Here is a 19,655-nt window from a genome sequence, read left to right as displayed (position 1 = left end):
TATAGGTTTGTGGTTGTAACTGTTCATTTCTGCCACATGAATGATTTATTAGTTTTAGGAATAGTCTAGAATGTTATGCTTTCTTCACTGCTTAGTTTTAAATTTACCTTAGTAGCAGCCCTAAAATACTTAACATCCTTATCTGACTCCATTCTGAAACATTTTGTCCATGCTAGAGCCATTTGCCCTCTTCCCAAACTTCCCACAACATTACTTTTCCTTGCCTGTTTTCTTCTGGTAGCCTATGCTATTACTCAAACTCTTCCCTTCCACACTCCTCACACACTGCAGTATGTCACCTGTATCCCATCTGCCCTTCAAATTTTCATATGTTTGTCTTTGCTACCTGTATAGGAAGTTTGTTTTAAGCATGATTCACTTTCCCAGTGAAGCAACACTCCCTTATATTTGCTTTTAAGTTGCCTTATTCTTTCTCTGCTGTTGAGCTTCTTTAGTTGAAATAGATGTGTAACTTGAGTGCCTTTTCTCATCTGATTTATTAACGTTTATTATGAGCAGTGTTTCACTTTGTGTACTTAGAGGCACATTTTCTAAAAATCCATCCATTACATTGTGGCAGACATAGAAACCTGGCTTATCTAGTCTTCCCTTTTAAATGCTTTAGCGTTTTACCTTCTGCCTTTCCCTACATTTCTGTTTACCGTATTTCTAGCTGTTGCATACCTCTTTGAATGCATCTTTACATTTTTTGTTCACCCCATGTTCTGAGAATATATCCCGGCATTCTGTTTTCTGATGCCACTCTCTTTCACCCTGCTCTCTGTGAGCCAGTCAGTATGTGGCAGACATTCCCAGATGGGTTTCCTGTTCTGCCACCATCAGTTCCACTCTACCTAGTTCATACTTCTTAACAGGGTCATTATGGCTCAAATGCAATTTTCTGCAGTTTACAATGAACCTCAGCTACAACCTTTCTGTTCCCCCATTATGCTTCATTTTGTCTTTCGCCATAGTGACCCCATCAACTAACCACCCTCCCCATCCATTGAATTTCTAAGATTCAGTTCCTGAAAATGCATGGTGTTTCAGGTGAGGGTTCACAATTTGTTCTCAGTGTAATAATATTGCTTCTCCTCTCCTTGTAATACAATTCAATGTGTACCATCTCATTTTGATTTTCTACCAACGTAAAAGCATAAGATACTTGTACACCAAGATCCTTTTTACCCTAGTAATTGGTAGTGTTATCTCCCCTACATACCTATTTTATATACAGTTTCCAGTGAGCTTTGACTGTGCTTCATCAGTTGTTGGCTGTTCCCTATCATTCATATGGTGCTATACATACTTTTACTACAAGTAGCGAAGACCTTAGACATCTTGAAATGTATTGCTTTGTTTTCAATTTACAGGTAAGTAAGTTGGATTCCTAGGTCCCCATTATCGTCAAGACCCATACAAAGCAGAAAAGGAAAATTCATAATGTATAAGCACTATTAAGTACAGATTAACGCAAAGAATATATATGTTGACACTGATACCGTTGGGTTCATTAAGGTATCCATTTCATAAGTTCCATATTTGATGTCTGCCTTGTGTGAATTAAATGAATTATGACACAGCACTATAATGTATACAGGCAGCCTTGCCAAATGATAGAATTTTGAGTTGCTTAGCAATTTTCTCCCATCTATATTTCCTTGAATCACATAAATGATAATATCTAGATCATTGCAAGAGTCACAAATATGCATGTTTAAATTCAAGGCAGCCATGACATGCCAGGGGCCTTCCAGCTGCAATACTGTGTGTAACCAAAAGGGGCCAATGATCTAATTGCAGATGAATCTTATTTTCAATAGAGTTAAAATGAGGTTTTTGGAGAGCTCATTCCAATATAGACCTTTCCCAGCTGATTAATGACAAACTTAATTCATTTCTAAATATTGTTTGTGTCTAGACCACTAGTTTTGCTGCTGCATCTGTGACACTGATAACTGTCACCCAAAAGGCAGCATGAACTTTGTGGCAACCAACAGAGGAGCTACGAACTTTCTTGCAGCCTACAGAGGAGCTAGTGTTGTAGAAGTAAAAACATTAAGATTTATGAAATGCAAAGGAATGCATAATGTCATATGATACTGCATGAGTTTGTTGGAAACCTTTGGTAACATGCTGCTTACACTTTCTCACAGAACAATTTTCCATGAATAAAAGTTTCCTTAAACCTGTTCTATTAGAGGCAACATGGGATATATGTAAATGACCCTTTTAGGACATCATGTGTTTCAGCTATATGGCAATTCTGAATTTCATGACGTTTTTCCTTTTAAGTTTATTTATGGAAAAATTCAGGCCAATAAGGCCAAACACTGTATTTATTGGCCTGAATCTGTCCATAAATAGACTTAAAAAGAAAAAAGTCATAATCATTCAGAATTGCCATATAGCTGAAATACGAGATGTCCTTAAGGGGTCATTTGCATATATCTCATGTTGCCTCTAATACAAGAGGTTTAAGGAATCAAGCACTGGAAATTCTAGCCTTGCTAGCCTTGCTAGATTTTTCTTTTGGTTTTTACTGATTGTTTTTTTCTGTGTGACCTTTTCACTCATTGTTTTAGTTTAATGAATAAAAGTTTGGAAGAAGTTTGAGATCAATGAATTGTTTGTGGTTATAAAGGATTTTAGACAGAACTCAGAAAAGCTGGCCAAATTTAAAACTAATTTGTCTTGCATGACTTTGTGTTTTTTGTTTTGATTAGAACATTCAGTGCGATGGAGTGCACCATCTACAGGACAGACAGTACAAACAGGTTTGTGGCCCCTTCACCTAGCTGGCCTGGTGTCAGCCCTGTGGTCTAGTTTTCATATAACTCCATGTCTTTGTTGTGTTTCTTCTGCTTTGGCCCTAATTGTGTTCCATGTAACAACATGCAGTCTCTCGGATCCACTGTGGCCTCTGCAAGGAGGCTATCATGGACTGAGAAGGATTGCCATGGCTGTTTTTTTTACCTTTTCTGCCCATCCAACACAGATGGGTGTGTCTTCCCCTGAGCTTTGAGTGTGTATTTAACTGATCTTCCTTGCTAGTTTTTCTCTTGCAATGCTCAGAGTTTGGAAAATAAAGATCTCTTTGTTCTAGGTATTTTGTTGAGTGTAAATTGCATGACTTCTGTTTGTCCACAATCGGTGTCTCTGTCAGATAACTTCCAAAATTTAGCCTTCTTCTCGCAAGAGGGATCTTAGCAACATTCCATCATCTGTGCCACTTTCTTTGTTTTCAACATGCTGTGCATTCCACACATTGACTTGTCGATGAATGCCATAACAGGAACACATTTACATGAGCAAGGATTTTCCATTTTTAATGAAACTATCAAGAAGGCAGACAGTGGTTTTACATTTTTTCAAATTTATCTTTTCCCCTGTTTTTGAAAACTAGAGATGTTTTATTTCAAACACAATATTTTTTTGATAAGTTTTAGCTGAAAAAACTCATCCGGTGCTCATGCATTTCCTGTTGGCATTAACAGGAAATACCCTCAACTTGTTTGTTTTTTCTAATGTGCGTGTGATCCAAATGCATGACATGAGCTTTTCCGACTATTAAATTGCTCAATAATTAAATTGCTTAATCTATTTTGCTGTGGTGTGAATATCTGCTTGAATTCATTGCAGAATTAATCTACATTTTTTCAAGTCACTGGAGTTTATAGTCTTGAGTCATATGATTCATGTTAATGGGTTGCATATTGTTTTTTTTTTGTTGTTGTTGTTTATATGGCATGCTGACAGAATGTTGCTGAGAGCATGCCTGTGACTCAGACAATGATATTCAATACACTCCATTGCTTCTTAGATACAGGATTTCTGTTCTTGATAATTTTGCTTGTTCATTTTTATGGTGTTACGGTACTCATTTCTTGGTGACAAACAGGATGATTGGCAGGCATTGTTTCTGTATTCATTCCAGAGTGGGATTTTTATTTTGAATGTACACCTATGTGTTGTAAATCATAATTACTGGCAGATTAATGAAACTTTAGCAGCATAATGTGTTTCCTTTTGAGTGCATTGCTGAAGTTCTACTAAACTTTTAAGAATGGCAGAAAGATAATGGTTCTAGGATCACCTCTACATTACTGCAGTTTTATACAGGCACTTAGATGACACATTCATTGACTGAGGTTTCTGCACAAAGTAACTCCTTTTTCTTGAGGAGTAGAAACATTGGAGTTGATTATATAATTTTCACTGGGGTAGTGTGGGAGGGGAGACTAATACTAAGCATTGTTTTTAGGGCACATGTCTGTGTAAACAGGAGGAATATTTTTTTTCCTTTTTACAGGTAGTCAGAGTAAAAAAGTATAGTTTTAAATGGGGTTTTACATGATTCATACCTAAAAATGAAGAATTGAAGGCTGACTTTTAGTCTTCTGTAATGTCTGCAGAAGTATTTTGTCCAAAATGATGTGGTAAAAAGATTACTGGAATTGGTATTTAGTAGTTGGCAAATGTTCACACGAGCAGCTCCTACACTTCCTTGTACAAGTGTGTTCATTATATCTGTAATACAATCTCAGTTATACTCCTGATGATATGGGTGTTTTGTTGTAGGGGTGCTGGTGTATTTGTTACTGTGCGGAGAGAAAGGCTAAAAGCAAAGAGAAACTATTTTTTGGAGATTGGTACCATGGATGCTGCTGGCTACAAAATTTTGCTTATGTGCTTATTTTTTCCCCTTAACTGTTCGTCTTAAATGTGAGTTCTTTTAACCCCGCCATAGTGAGTTCTTTTAACACCGCCATAGCCCAAAATTGTATAAACCCCTCTATAGCCCCCAAAATTGTATAGTCACCTTGATAGTCTTTTTTACTTTCTGTCAGGATCCTTTTTGTACATCAATACTAGGCATCAGGGAGTGGTAGGAGATCGCCCTCTCCTTCCATTGTTAACAGTCTAGCACTTGCTGTCTTAAGACAGTTTAAAAACTGTGTCATGCTGACTGATAATGAACTTTTATTTCATCCTCAAACTGCATCTGTGAGAGTTGGACATATTTAGCTAATTGGAGGCATCCTTATGACAGTCCAAGGGCTTGAAGTCAGCATAACACAGACACCCCCCCACCTATGCAAATGCAACATCATTATACTAGTAAGACAAAACTGTTTTTTAGTTTGACTCTGTAAAAAAAAAAAAAACTCTACCCAAACTTTCTAGAGCTCTTAAGGGTAGTTATCAGTGTAAATCCTTTCTTATATCTACCCTGCATATCTTCACATCAATACTAACATCAACATGTCACCACTCCCTTGTCTGATGGGCATAATTCAGCAGCTGGAAGCTACCTAGTTATTGATGTTTTCATTGTTAGGCACACAAGACTCCACACTTACTATAATGGACTGCCTCAGGGTAACAGCTGCATCTGAGGAGCCAAGACAGTGGACGTAACTAGTGCCCTAAACATCCTGTTTACCAACAAGGATAACTACGACAAGATAACAGTCCATATATGGGGGGTAAAGAAACTAGCATGCAAGCACCTTAAGACCATGCAGAAAGATATGTTTAAGCTTTCCATGCTAGCTTCACGTAGAAGTAAAACTTGGGTTCTGTGTGAAATCTTCCCTTCACCTAAAATGCAGTGGCGGCTGGTGACTTCAAATCACAGGGGGGCTGCAGGAGACGCTGAATGGGTGGGGTCAATGGGAAGGGGTGTGGTCAACCATAAAGGGGAGGAGCTATGCACAAAACCACAAAAAAACTAACTTTAATTAAATACGCTGCTTTGGGTGGCAAACCATCATTATGAAAGTCCAATCAAGACAAAAATAAGTGTAGAAGAATAAAAATATTTCAATGCATTGGCTGCATGACAGCTTACTTAATATCTAGATGGAAACAAAAGGTTGTGAGGCATGAAAAAATAAATTACTTTTTAAATACATTACTGGAATGCCAGTCAAAATCAAGTATAAGAAAAACCAGAAGCACTCAACTCAAACCACTTCTCCTTGCACTGCAGTCCTAATTATAATATATTCAGCTTTATTAAAGTACCAAGTAACATGCTGAAAGTAGAAATCTATGTGATGCCCCCACTTGTAAAAATGTTTCTTATCCAAAAAAGGCCTGCTGCCTGACAACTTGTTTCATGGGGAAAACATGATAAAAGTAAAAAATGAAAAGCAAACAAGACACAAGCTCAAGATACATTGCTTAAAGGATTACTGTACAGGTTATGGACCACACATGATTGGCATTCTGTTTAGTTTACGGGTAAAGTCTGTAGAGATGACTGGAAGTCTCCAACAAGTGTAATGAGCTTTTTAAAATAATGGAATCCTGTCCTTTAATACCCAAGGCTTATACATCATCTAGTCAAGTATTCTCTGCATGGCAACAACAGAAAGGCTTTCAATGTTGGCAATTCTTTAACAGTATGCTTATTAAAGCTTACTTGCATCTTACGATGTCAGACAAGCTTACCTTATGGTCATTAAAGCATTGCTACTTAAACACAGAGCAACAGGCACTTTGAGTAATAAGCATAAATCTGAGTAATAAGCATAAATCAACAGTACAAAATATGACAGAAAACAGACCATTCTGCAAAATCAAGGACAGATGAAAAGCCACTGTAGTACTTATGCAGTGTGTCCTCCCCATCCAAGGTAGATACAACTACTCCTTGCCTTACTTGGACACATCCAGAGTCACTACATGGGGGAGTGGGGTGCAACAAGCATGTCACAATTTGAAATCTCTCTGGCTGACTGTGATGGCCCTGACACATTTGTCATACCTCTCAACCTCAAGAGCAAGAAATCTGGACAAAGCCATACACAGAAGTGGGACAAAGGCACAACAATAAGGACAATTTTTAAATATTGCTCTAATAAACTTAGAAAGATAATAGAATAGGTCTTGCATTAGTATGAATTTTCTGAAGGGTATAAAATCTGAAACTCAAATGTCTGTCATTTTCTAACTTCAGTCTTTAGTGATTTGTCACTAATTTGCCAAAAACACAATTTTATGAAAAATGGACCAAAAGTGTGATGCAAAAATATAAAATAGACACACAATACAGCTGCTACCTGTCAAAGAAGGGACACTTTAATATTAGTACTGCTACCTTGAGCAGCTGACAAAATAAAAGAATCTACATGCATTTCAAGTAATCTATAACTTTGATTATTACAGTTATTTCTTAATTGTAAACCCTCCATGTTTTCTTCCAAAATTGCTATTTTGCGGAGGGATTATTAGGGGGAAGAGCAACATTTTGAGCCAAAATTGGGGACAGTTGAGAGGTTGGCTATGCCTAATTCTATAAAGCAATTTATTTGCATGTACCTCTCAACCTGTTAATGCAGTAAATCTGAACAAGGCCAAATATATTGGGGGCACATATAAACAGTACTAAAAATTGCTCTTGTATAAATTGAGACAGTTGATAGAACGGCTCTTACTTTAACATGCATTTTTATGAAGGTTATGAAGTCTGAAACGTATTATTTAGTGACTTCTGGCAAATCATTTAGGAATTAAAACTACAAATTTTATGAACAACAAACCAAAAATAAGAAGCAAAAATCTATTCATTCTTTGAAAATCTGGACAGTTGGGAGGTATAGTTCAGCTGGGCCTGTCTGAGTTTGCTGCCCCCCCCCCAACAAAATAATGGTTGAATGGAGCCTTTGCAGCCATTCCAATGAACCATTACTTGGCTATTTCACTCCATTTACCATAAACACTAATGTGCATACTGCTTTACTTCAATGATGAGTTGGACTTCATTTGAAAGTTTTATTTTGTATTTTACAGCACAAACATTAAGTCATCTGTTAAACAAAGCAATGCAGTCTCACAATGAAAACTTAGCATTAAAACTTCTCTGCCCTTGAAACTCACATTCATTGAAACAGCATTGAAACCCACATTCAAAGAAAATGCATTTTGCCAGTGGCAGATAAAGATTAATTTTGGGCTGTTTTTGAATCATAGGCCCCTTGCATATGAAACATACATGTGCTCTTTGATACACCTTCCTCATTGTACTAAAATTATATTCCTTGTACAATACAGTACACTTGTTAGAGGGTGTTTTGAACATTTTTCCAGTAAGCAATGAAACAAACCATATGCACCCATAATGGCAAAACTGCCCAGTTGAGAACATTTATCATAAAAAAGTCTACTCAGACTTCCACAGTCCACCATTATTAGTAAATATACACAATTCTACAGTCCACCATTATTAGTAAATATGCACAATTCCACAGTCCACCATTATTAGTAAATATGCACAATTCTACAGTCCACCATTATCAGTAAATATGCACAATTCTACAGTGCACCTTTATCAGTAAATATGCACAATTCTACAGTCCATATTCAGTGAATTCAGTTCTTGCCATAGCTGTCAACCTTAGCACAAAAACCTGGACGAAGCCAATAATGGGGGAATACAGTCCCAAAAATAGGGACAAATTTAAAATATTCATCTTATAAACTTAGAAAATTGCTAGAAAAAAAGGTTGTGCTACTATGTATTCTGAAGAACATGAAGTTTGAAATTCAAATGCCGGTCAATTTTACTGTGGACAGAACAAAAACAATTTTCAGCAGAGATGCAGGGATTAATACTGCAGACACGTCTTTGTAAAATGGCAGGGCACCAGAGCAAATCCACACAAACACAGGGAGGAGATGCAGACTCCACACAGAAGCCACCCCAACCAAGAATCGAACCAGAAAACCTATAGCTGTGAGGCAACAATACTACAACTGCAACATCAAATCTGCAAGGAATTAAACATTCAGAAACCTGAAGTCTGAAATTCAAATGCCGGTCAATTTTACTGCGGACAGAACAAAAACAATTTTCAGCAGAGACGCAGGGATTAATACTGCAGACACGTCTTTGTAAAATGGCAGGGCACCAGAGCAAATCCACACAAACACAGGGAGGAGATGCAGACTCCACACAGAAGCCACCCCAACCAAGAATCAAACCAGAAAACCTATAGCTGTGAGGCAACAATACTACCACTGCACCATCAAAACTGTAAGGAATTAAACATTCAGAAACCTAAAGTCTGAAATTCAAATGCCGGTCAAGTTTACTGCGGACAGAACAAAAACAATTTTCAGCAGAGACGCAGGGATTAATACTGCAGACACGTCTTTGTAAAATGACAGGGCACCAGAGCAAATCCACACAAACACAGGGAGGAGATGCAGACTCCACACAGAAGCCACCCCAACCAAGAATCAAACCAGAAAACCTATAGCTGTGAGGCAACAATACTACCACTGCACCATCAAATCTGCAAGGAATTAAACATTCAGAAACCTGAAGTCTGAAATTCAAATGCCTGTCAATTTTATTTAACATTTGTTAATCAGGACAGTCTGACTTGGAACAAAAAAACAATTTTCAGCAGAGGCCCAGGAAGAAATAATGCAGACATGCTTTGTAACATGGGAGGACACAAAAGTAAACCCACACAAACACAGGGAGAAGATACGGACCCCACAAAGAAGGAACCCCAGCCAAGAATCAAACCTAAGAACCTGCAGCTGTGAGGCAACAATGCTACTACTACACCATCAAATATCAAGCATTGCAACATTTACAAACCACAGATATTATGAGGAACAGATCAGATCAAATATGAGGCAAAAATCTGCAATTTTTTTACAAATGGTGGTGGGTAGGGAACTCAAGTCTTTAACACCTGCATACAGGGTACAGGGTTCAAGCCTGAGGTATTCCCTACCACACCTCCATGAGCACCTGGGGCATTTACACACACACACCCACACACGCGCACACCTCTATCCAGTTAAAAGCACCAGCTAACACACACAACTCTATCCAGTTCAAAGCACCAGCTAACACACACACACACAACTCTATCCAGTTAAAAGCACCAGCTAACACACACACAACTCTATCCAGTTAAAAGCACCAACACATAAAGTAAAATGCACCATACACTTACCTGTCTGTTCTCCATACCATATCCTGCCCGCGCAATACTCACAAAGACCAGCGAGATCCCAGCAAAGCTCCTTCCCGATGAGATCCCAAGTAAAAGCTCCCTCCCGATGATGAGACTGTTCTGACTGCTGCTGTTGCAGTCCGGACGCGATATATACTCCCAGTGTGTCTGTGCACTTTAAAAGTGCACAGACATCTCCTTGTGTCCCTCTATGGGGACTGCCTTGAGCATGCGCATAGACCGACGGTAGTCGGGACTACTGCGCGTCCGCGAAATTTAAAAAAAATATTTTTTTTTTGTTTTCTTTTTTAATTTTTAGTTTGAGGGGGCTGAAGTCCGGCAGCCCGATGCCACGAGCCGCCCCTGCTAAAATGATATCTAGATTCAAGGAAATAATAACCGAGTTCAGTAACTGACTAAGCTGCTGGTGTCATTTCAAGGAGATCCGCTCTGTATCAGTGTGGGGTGAAATGATTGACAATCCAGCTTGTTGAAAAAGATGATCTACATCTCATATTCAAAGGTTCTGCATACTGGCTGAAGCATTTGCTATCCCCATTCTAACTTTTTAGTCAGAGTTCATCTTGACACATACCACAATTCCCATACTAAAAAATTTCAGGTGGCTTCATGGAATGCCAGGAGTTATAACAATAAACTGACTGATTTCAAGGCACGTCTACATCGGGAATGCATCCATGTATTCTCTATTACTGAATCATGGTACAGATCCTTCAGACCATTTCTTCTTGCATGAGTTTTGTGCCTACCACACCTTCAGACCCAATAGTAACTGTGGTGGAGTCACTAACTTTAAGTTTATAATTGTAGTAACTTGTTGCCATGACATTGGCTTGCTTCTGGGCTTTTCTTTTTCCTAAGTTTGCTAGAGGCCTGTTGCAGTTTCATTATTGTTCATCTGTCAGTTGATATAGCAATGACTTCAGTTGTTTCCTGGTAACATCTTTCTTTTGGCTTCTCATTTTTGTCATACTGATTTGTGTTTTTTTTTATCTTATTTGTTAACCCTGTATCTCTTCACTTGTATTAGTTTAGATGTTTGATGTTCTGTTGGTAGCTTGACAGCTGTCAAAACTGGTGTCAAATATGTGTAAAGCATTGATGTTGTCTACTGCTTATATATGCAAATCGCTGTTTGTTTATCCTTTGCATGGCATTATTTCTTTGTACTGTAGGTCATGTATATTTTCATTTTTTCTTTGCAAATGTGGCACTGATTTGAATTGTAGGTGCAGGTGATACTCTTCAAGCATAGTCTGCCATAGTTCTTAAAGTACATTTTTTCACTGCCATGTTATCGAGTAGACACAATTGTTCTTCTGTCAGTAGTTTTGATGCTGTTATTATTGGTCTATAGGATGTTTTCTGAAATATTTTTAAAGATGGTAGTTTTCTTGTTGTAAACAGCTTAAAGGTCTTATCTGTGCTTGTCACCTGAGTTAAGCAAATCCATTTCTCAATATTACCTCAAATGAACATATTTATTTATTTATTTAGGCTGCTGCTGGGCTCCACATTTTTTTGTTAGCCATGCAGATCTACTGGTTACAATCATTTTATTTCTGTAGCAGCTTAGGTAGATATTCAAATTAAGTGACTTGCTCAGATATGGAGTCTTCAGGTGGAAACTGGGGGAATCAAAGACAGCTGTGGCATAAAGTTCAGTAGCAGTTGATAGGCTTAACCCTCCGAGCTTAACTAGCAGTTAATCAGAATTATAACCCTTAGAGTGTACTAATATTTTCAAGTGTTATTTATTTTGCAGTTTCTTCAATTTTAGTATGTGATGTTTTAACTTTCCCGTTTGTATTTGTCCTTTTATTACTGTATTTAATGTACTTTATATACTGCCTGGAATGGCTGATTTGATTTATATTTTGCATTGCTATATTCATGGTATTATGTTGTTTTCATATTTGTTCTTATTTTGTAAAATGCCTAGGAAGTAGACACTGCAATGTCATTGAATATGAAGGCTATGTGAATGAATTATCAGAAAGGCAAAAAATAAAAATACTGGTTAACTTTATGTAGTAAGGGATACAAACAGAAAAGGTCAGAAAAGATGGTTTAGCTGCTAGGACTTCAGAATAATGTGTGGTCTCAATGGCAAGGCAATAAACCATATAAAGTGAGCAGTTATTATCCAAGCAGCTATTAGTACATTCCATCCTTAAGGATGTGAGTGGCTGCATTTACAAATGAGGTAGCAAACTGGATTGCACATCATCATGAAGGTTATATAGCCACAAGTCTCAGGACTGTGTAACTTTGGGAAAGAACCTGAAATTTTGCAAGTGAGAATTACCAGTCCGGATATTGGCTAAGGCTCTTGCCACCCCTATAGTGCCTTTTACAGGCAAGGTTCAAATGACAAATTCACTACCTTAACAGGTACAAACAAGCAAAATCTGAAGGTAATGCTACTCAATCCTAGGTCTAAACCTCAAAATGCATTCACTCGAGGCACTCCTTAAAATGGAGAACATCGACATCTGTGCAGTGACAGAGAGTACTCCTGCATTACCAGGCTATAATTCATACCACACCTTTCGGCCACCTAACCTGGACTGAAACACTAAAGGCGTAGACGTGTCCATATTCATTAAGGATATCCACACCTCCAGGCTAGTTGCTCAGCATAATGCATCTGAGATTATCCAAGTACAACTAACTCTGGGCAAGACCACAATCCAAATTGTAACTTGCTATAGATCCCTCACCATGCCCCAGGATACCCACTCCTCATTTCTTGATACACTGGAAAATATTAGGGTACAACCCAACACCCTAATAATGGGTGACTTCAACTACCCCACAATTAACTGGGAAAACTACTCATGTACCAACTCTTTTGCTCAATGTTTTCTGTAATTCTTAAATTCCAAAGCCTTGGATCAACTTATCCACACCCCCACCAGGGGCAGCAGTATCCTAGACCTGGTCATTACCAACATGGGTGACCCGTGTTCCACACCAGAGGTCAGTTCCTCGTTGATCAGATCCGACCACAAGCTAATCACCCTAGACATCCACATCCTGCCCCCAAACCATCGTAGAGTATTTATCCAAAGCCAACTTCACGCTTCTTAAGATAGAAGTGGCAAACTTCACGACATCCATGCAGACGGATAATAGAGGTATGACTGCTGAATCCTACATAAATGCACTTTATAAGCACTTACACGAGTGCATGGATTGTGCTATCCCTAACAGAACCAAGATGCTATCCTCCAAAAAAAGGAAGCCAATCTGGTGGTCCCCTGCCATAAACAAATTCTACAACAGAAGAAAGAAACAGTTGCAAAAAAGAGTAAAATCCTATGATTGGAGTAACTCCCTGGTCAGTCTCAGTAAGAAGCTGAGATCCCTCATAAAATCCTCCAAAGCTAGTTACGAAAACAAAATCGCAACTGATTCTAAAGACAACCACAAAGCATTCTATAGCTATGTCAATAATCTTAATGGCAACACTCAGATCTGCTCTGAGTTACAGCCCAATGGCACTAAATATACAGAACCAACTGATATTGCCAGCATCTTGGCAGATAGGTTCAATGCTAACTTTACCCCCCTCTCACCCCCTAAAGAGCCCATCTCTATACTGGAAGAATGCAAAGTTCCTGTAATCACAGCTGCACAGGTAAAAACCACACTCTCCAAAACCAAGAACACAGCATCCATGGGACGTGACAACATCCCAGGCTGCATTCTTCATGAACTACAGAATGAACTGGCACCACACCTTAGCACCATGTTCAATCATAGCACCATGTTCAATCATAGCCTCACCTCAGGCTTTGTGCCCACTGAATGGCGCACAGTGATTGGGGAGCCACCACGGACCCCAGGAACTACCGTCCCATTAGCCTAATGAGCCTGGTCTACAAGGCCATGGAATGTATCATCATGGAACTTATAAACAAAGACATTGGTAATCTCCAAACTCTGGACCCCACCCAGTTTAGGTTTGTAAAAGGCAAATCATGTCTCCTAAACGTGATAGACTTCTTTGAAGCAGTCACCAAAGTCGTAGACGAGGGTAAGGCGGTTCACAGTGCCTATCTAGATCTCGCCAAGGCTTTTGACACCATCCCTCACTCTGGCATTATAGATAAACTTGCTAAACTAGGTGTAAATCCCTATGTCACAAGATGGGTTGTCAACTGGCTCACTGACAGAACCCACACTTTGAAAGTAGCAGACTCCAAATCTGACTTCAGACCAGTGACAAGTGGAGTACCACAGGGTTCAGTCCTGGGTCCTCTCCTGTTTGGCATCTACTTTTCTGAAGTACAGGCTAACACAGAATGTCTTTGGCTAATGAAGTTCGCAGATGACTGCAAACTAGGAGCCATAATTGAAACTCCTAATGATGTGGACATCCTACAAAAGGGTCTCACTGAGACAGATGCCTGGTGTCAAAGCCATGGCCTTAAGCTCAATGCCAAAAAGTGCATTATCATCCCCATTGGTAAAACTCTGTACTCATGAGCTACCACATAGGTGGTAGTCTACTTAACACCGAAAGTTTGATAAGAGACCTTGGGACACAGGTGGACAGTAGTCTCTCCTTTGATGATCACAATGCCACAGTAGTCAGGAAATCCTTGTACCTCATCACAAAAGGTTTCTCATCCAGGAAAAAAGAGGTCATTGTTCCCCTCTACTCATCATTCATTAGACCCATTATAGAGTACAATGCCCCTTTTGTTATGTACCTCACAAGACATCTATAACAACTGGAAAGGCAGCAGAAATACCTCACAAAGAGGATTACCAGCCTCAAACAGATGCCCTATGCAGACCATCGCAAAAATCTCCAGCTTATCTCCACCGCCTCGTCAGAGGCGATCACTGCCTAACATACAAAGCTATGTCCAACCCAGAGCTGCTGGACATGCTCCACTTAAAGAAATCCCAGTCCCTACGAGCTACACGCTCTAGGGACCTAAACCTTGTCAACACAATAAACAGAAAATGCTGGGGGGATAGATTTCTGTCCCAGAAACTTCCCATACTCTGGAACAAACTACCTATCTATATAAAAAAAACTCCTCATTAGCACTCTTCAAGAAAAATCCTGATGACTGGATGGGAAATGGGAAATTCACCCCGGGGATTACCTCTGTGGTTCTGCTCGACAGGGGCACAGGAAAATAATTTTCTTGGTTGGCAAAAGCCAGGGTACCTTTTTGGCTAGGCTTGTATAGGCCCTAGGGCCGATAGCCTGGTACCTACCTATGAACCTATTTTGGCAAGCTCAGCCCAGCATTTTCAGTTAGTTTGTAAAGGATAGTCTTTTTATCTATTTATTTACTTAAAAGCAAATCAAAGTGTATATAATGTCAGGAGTTCAAACTAGTGTGTGGAAGTCTCTTGGGTCAAATGCATAAAAATGGTTACATCCACGTACTGAGCCATGGCGTCCCAGCTACTTATGGATCAATTTTTATGTTGCTTTTTCTGTCTTATGCTGTGAGTAGTAAAAGGCCCATCAATGACCTATGAATACGACCTTTTCAGTTAGATAAGTCTTCAAGATATCACTCCTTCCAAATTCTTCTCTACAAAGTTTAGTATTCATAATTCAAAGATAAATAACTCTGACTGGCTTGGATATGACAGCTGTTAATGGTCTGGCTGATCAGTTCCCTACCTTGTTGCACAGGTCAGCCTGCTTATTCTGCATCAACCATGTAATGCTAGAAACCCACTAGAATATTAAAATGTGTTAAGTATGGATAGGCCTAGCATATAATTCGGTAAATATATTTCAGAATTTCAAATGTCATAAAGTATTAATGTAGGCAGAGTGAGTCAAGAGCACTAGGGTTTGTATTTCACTGTGTTGAAGAACTAATGGATGAGAATCGCACAGACATTTACCAACTTTGGCATGAGAGGGTATATTGATTGTAATTGTTTTTCCCTGACTTCATATTGCAATTCCTATTTGTATTAGACCAACTTACCTTTAATTTCTCTACAAACTGTCTAAAATTTCTCTAAATATAAAATGATTGTCATATAACTTGTATCGATTCTTAACCAATATTTTTATATCATGATTAATTTGTTATAATTATTTAAACTGCAGATGTTTTTATTTTATTTTTGAAGATTGTAAAATTATTGTTCTTTAGATGTTTTGTAATCATTTGTAGTTTTTCTCCCCAGGCCTCCACTGGAAGTGGGCTTCTACTCAGTTGGACTTTCCTGGTAAACAAATATCAACAAATAAATAAATAATCCACAAGTATAGTAACAGGAGTGAAGCTGTGTGCATCAGGACAGAAAGCCATCAGTAGCATGATGCTTTCTACTGTCCAAACCTTTCAAAGAATCAAAGTTTAGAACATTAAGTCAGAAGAAAACTGAAATCAAAATGCTGTCCCTAGCCAACTGTACATGTTCATAAAACTCTGCTCTTCACAAATCCTCACATTGGTGGTTACATGTCTTCATCCACAAGTACTTCAACTTAGTCTGGGAGATGGGGTTATTTTTCTGAGGAGAGAGACTGGGGTAAATAAACTCCAGAGCAAGTATATGAGTTTCAGCAACACAGAAAAAACAAAGAGAATGAACTGACCATGACTGAATAATATAGAAAAGTACTTTTAATGCATACAAGTAAGCGCTTTCATTATCCCAACACTGATCGCTTCATCAGACTAGTTTGCAACAAGCAGCATCTTCAAATTTAAACAGTAAATGTTTAATTACTTTTATGTATTAAAAGTTCTTTTCTACATTATTCAGTCCTGGTCAGTTCGTTCTCTTTGTTTTTTTCTGTGTTGCTGAAGCTTTGAGGTGAAGACCGAGCGTTTACCCAGATACAGGAATATATTTCTCTGCAAGTATGTGAGTTGACTAGGAAGGGTGATTCAATTGCTTGGGCTAATATAAATGTAGGAAGATTGCACAGTATAAATAGGGTTGAGACTAATGCATGTGGTGAGTCAGTGGCAGGGCAGACTCTATATCTGCCTTTGATGCTGGACAGTGCAGAAAGTTGGGGGTTCTATCCTTTTAACAGGTATATGCACTCATACTTCAGTACTGACAGGCAAATGCATCTCTGATAGCTCTGCTGCTGCGCAGCTGTTCTGCAGTGCCATCCAAGTCCCATCTGAATTAATGGATGTCTAAGCAGATGGTAAGAGTCTGATAACAGTTGTCAGTGCTTTTATTAAAAATAAACACTAAATAAAAAATGCAGGAAAATACAAAAGAAACAAATGAAAACAATATTCTCTACAACCTTCAGCAAATAAACTGTTACCTTGCATTTCATCCCAGCCAAAAAAAGATCAAAGTACATTGTGTTAATTTAATAAATTTTCCTAATGTGTTATAGTCTGAAAAATAAACAAACTACAACTTATTTAATTTATTACCTAAGTTTACTTAAAGTTCATGAAAAGTAATTATCTTGAATTTTGCAGCATTAAGTATTGCACAATAAGAAGGATCTCAAAATAAGATGAGCTGTTGCTCACTGGTCACTTCTTTCTAAGGTTCTAGAAAAGGAAGTATCTTCACAGCTATTGAATTATCTCAGTGACTGTGGTCTCCTGAATAGTAACCAATATTGTTTTAAAAATGTCAAAGATCACCTTGGCATTGACTGATAACATTCTTTAAATTATGGATAATTCCAAACTAACACAGGCTATGTTTATTGATTTTAAATAAAAGCTTTGACTCAGTCATACGTCCCAGCGTACTCTTTTACCTCAATAAATAACTAAGCATTAGGGGTTTTCATTTATTATTCTTTGTTTCATACATTACTTACAAAATTGTATTGAGATCTAAAATAAATCACTTCTGTTCTTAGCTGGAGACAGGTGTAATACAAGGATCACTACTGCCTCCACTCCTAATTTTCAATTTCCCTTCTTTTATTCCTTTGAAGTCTATGTTCTTGACAATATCTTCTGCTTTATGCGCATGACATGGTGATGTGGCTATCTGATTAATCACCAATCTCATTTACAATATTCTTGGCCAGACACTTGGTGAAAATTCATGACTGATTCAGTTCTATTAGCTTTGCTTTAAATTTCAGTAAAACGGAGACTATGATGTTTGCTACACCTAATTATCTCTCTTATAATCAATATTTTTATGCTATAACATCACCTAATGGGAAGGTATCATCGCAGTCACTAATTTAACTATTATGGCTTTTGCTTAGATTCCCATTTATCTATCACACTGCACATAGATAAAAGTTACCAAATGATAAAAACTTTTGGACACTTGTAACAAAATTTGTCTTTTATCAACACTAGAATTTATTTTATTTAGCATTTGTTTACCAGGAAAGTCCGACTTGGAATGAATCAATTTTCAGCAGAGGCCTGGGAAGAGACACATCTTTGGAATGTGGCAGGAAACCAGAGTGCCCAAAGGAAACCCACATGAATGCAGGGAGGCCATACAAACTCCACAAAGAAGGCACCCCAGCCAAGAATCGAACCAGAGAGCCTCTTGCTGTGGGGTGACAATGCAAACCGCTGCACCACTGTGCATCCAAAGGGTTACCTTAGCTAAATGTATAATACTTTCTGTCCCCAGGTATGCTTTGCTTCTTATTTAACCTGATTCCTTACAAATTCTGTGACTTAAAAGTTTCATTAAAAAGAGCTTGTTGCTCTATGGTAAAATCTGTCAGACTAGGACATCATTGTAATGCAATATTCCTCACAAAGAGGGATATTTAAATTCTAGTCTCTTTGATATGTAACATTTTATAGTAGGAATACATCCTTCCTCTAGATCTCAAATAAGGCTCAAATTCTATGTCTGCACTCTTCCCATGTTTGCTTTAATGTATGACTGGAACCTTCTCCTTCTGAGCTCCATTGTTATGGAATTAATTTCCATATTAACACATATTAAAACTCTGTTATCAGTCCAGCAATTTAAGATTGCTCTACTAGTATGCTAACAAAGCTATGGTGTCTGTAACCTGGGCATATTTTAATCATAAAACTTTCTGATTTAACAAATGCTTAAATTTATTCTTATACTTTTTTTGTGCTTGTCAGCACATGTTTTTGATTCATATTGTTTCCAGCTATGTCTGATATATAGGAATGGATTGTAGCTGAATAATGTCTAAAGTTCTCTCCTATAACATAAGATATCATTAAATTTTTCTAGCGTTTTGACATCTTAAAGCATTTATGATCCTAATCACACTCCCTATCTAGTTTGTATTGTGAAATATAGCAATTCCTGTTAATCTATAGTACATATATAACAGCTGTTAAAACTGTCTTTGAGTCTTTCCATAATAGCTGACACCTTTGGCCCATGATGGCAGACTTGTATTATGATGTGTGATATATTTTACTATGGTGGCATGCTGGCTTAGGTACACTATAGATTACATGCAGAAATTGACAAGCAGAAAACATCTGGTTCAGTCTTTATCCAAGGCTTCACCCAGATAATCAGGAACATACAAGAGGAGCTTAAAAGTGTAAAATAATATGGCACTGAAAACATATTGTGCTACAGTGCAGGAGAGCTGATATTTTTGATGAAACAGTAACTTTTCACTTAAATATAATTTTTATTTAGGAAAAGATATTGTGAAACACAGTCTGAATGAACTTGTCAAGGTGTATACTG

The 19,655-nt window shown here is 38.0% G+C and overlaps 1 protein-coding gene across 5 annotated transcripts in view; it reads left to right on the top strand.

Moving 5' to 3' along the window:
* The window catches only part of ZNF385A (zinc finger protein 385A), a 1,202,383-nt gene that overhangs the window by 889,464 nt on the left and 293,264 nt on the right, over positions 1-19,655 (top strand). For 4 of the 5 annotated variants that reach the window (XM_044083966.1, XM_044083965.1, XM_044083964.1 and 1 more), the window contains one exon: positions 2,727-2,777. The exons of the other annotated variant lie outside the window; for it this stretch is intronic. In XM_044083966.1, the coding sequence (XP_043939901.1) occupies positions 2,727-2,777 (51 nt within the window). The remainder of the gene's footprint in view (positions 1-2,726; positions 2,778-19,655) is intronic. 5 annotated transcript variants of the gene reach the window in all.

The sequence above is a fragment of the Protopterus annectens genome, chromosome 9.part0 (genome assembly GCF_019279795.1).
Source record: "Protopterus annectens isolate FY-2018-M chromosome 9.part0, PAN1.0, whole genome shotgun sequence".
Classification (NCBI taxonomy): Eukaryota; Metazoa; Chordata; order Ceratodontiformes; family Protopteridae; genus Protopterus; species Protopterus annectens.
This window is presented reverse-complemented; position numbering and strand designations above follow the sequence as displayed.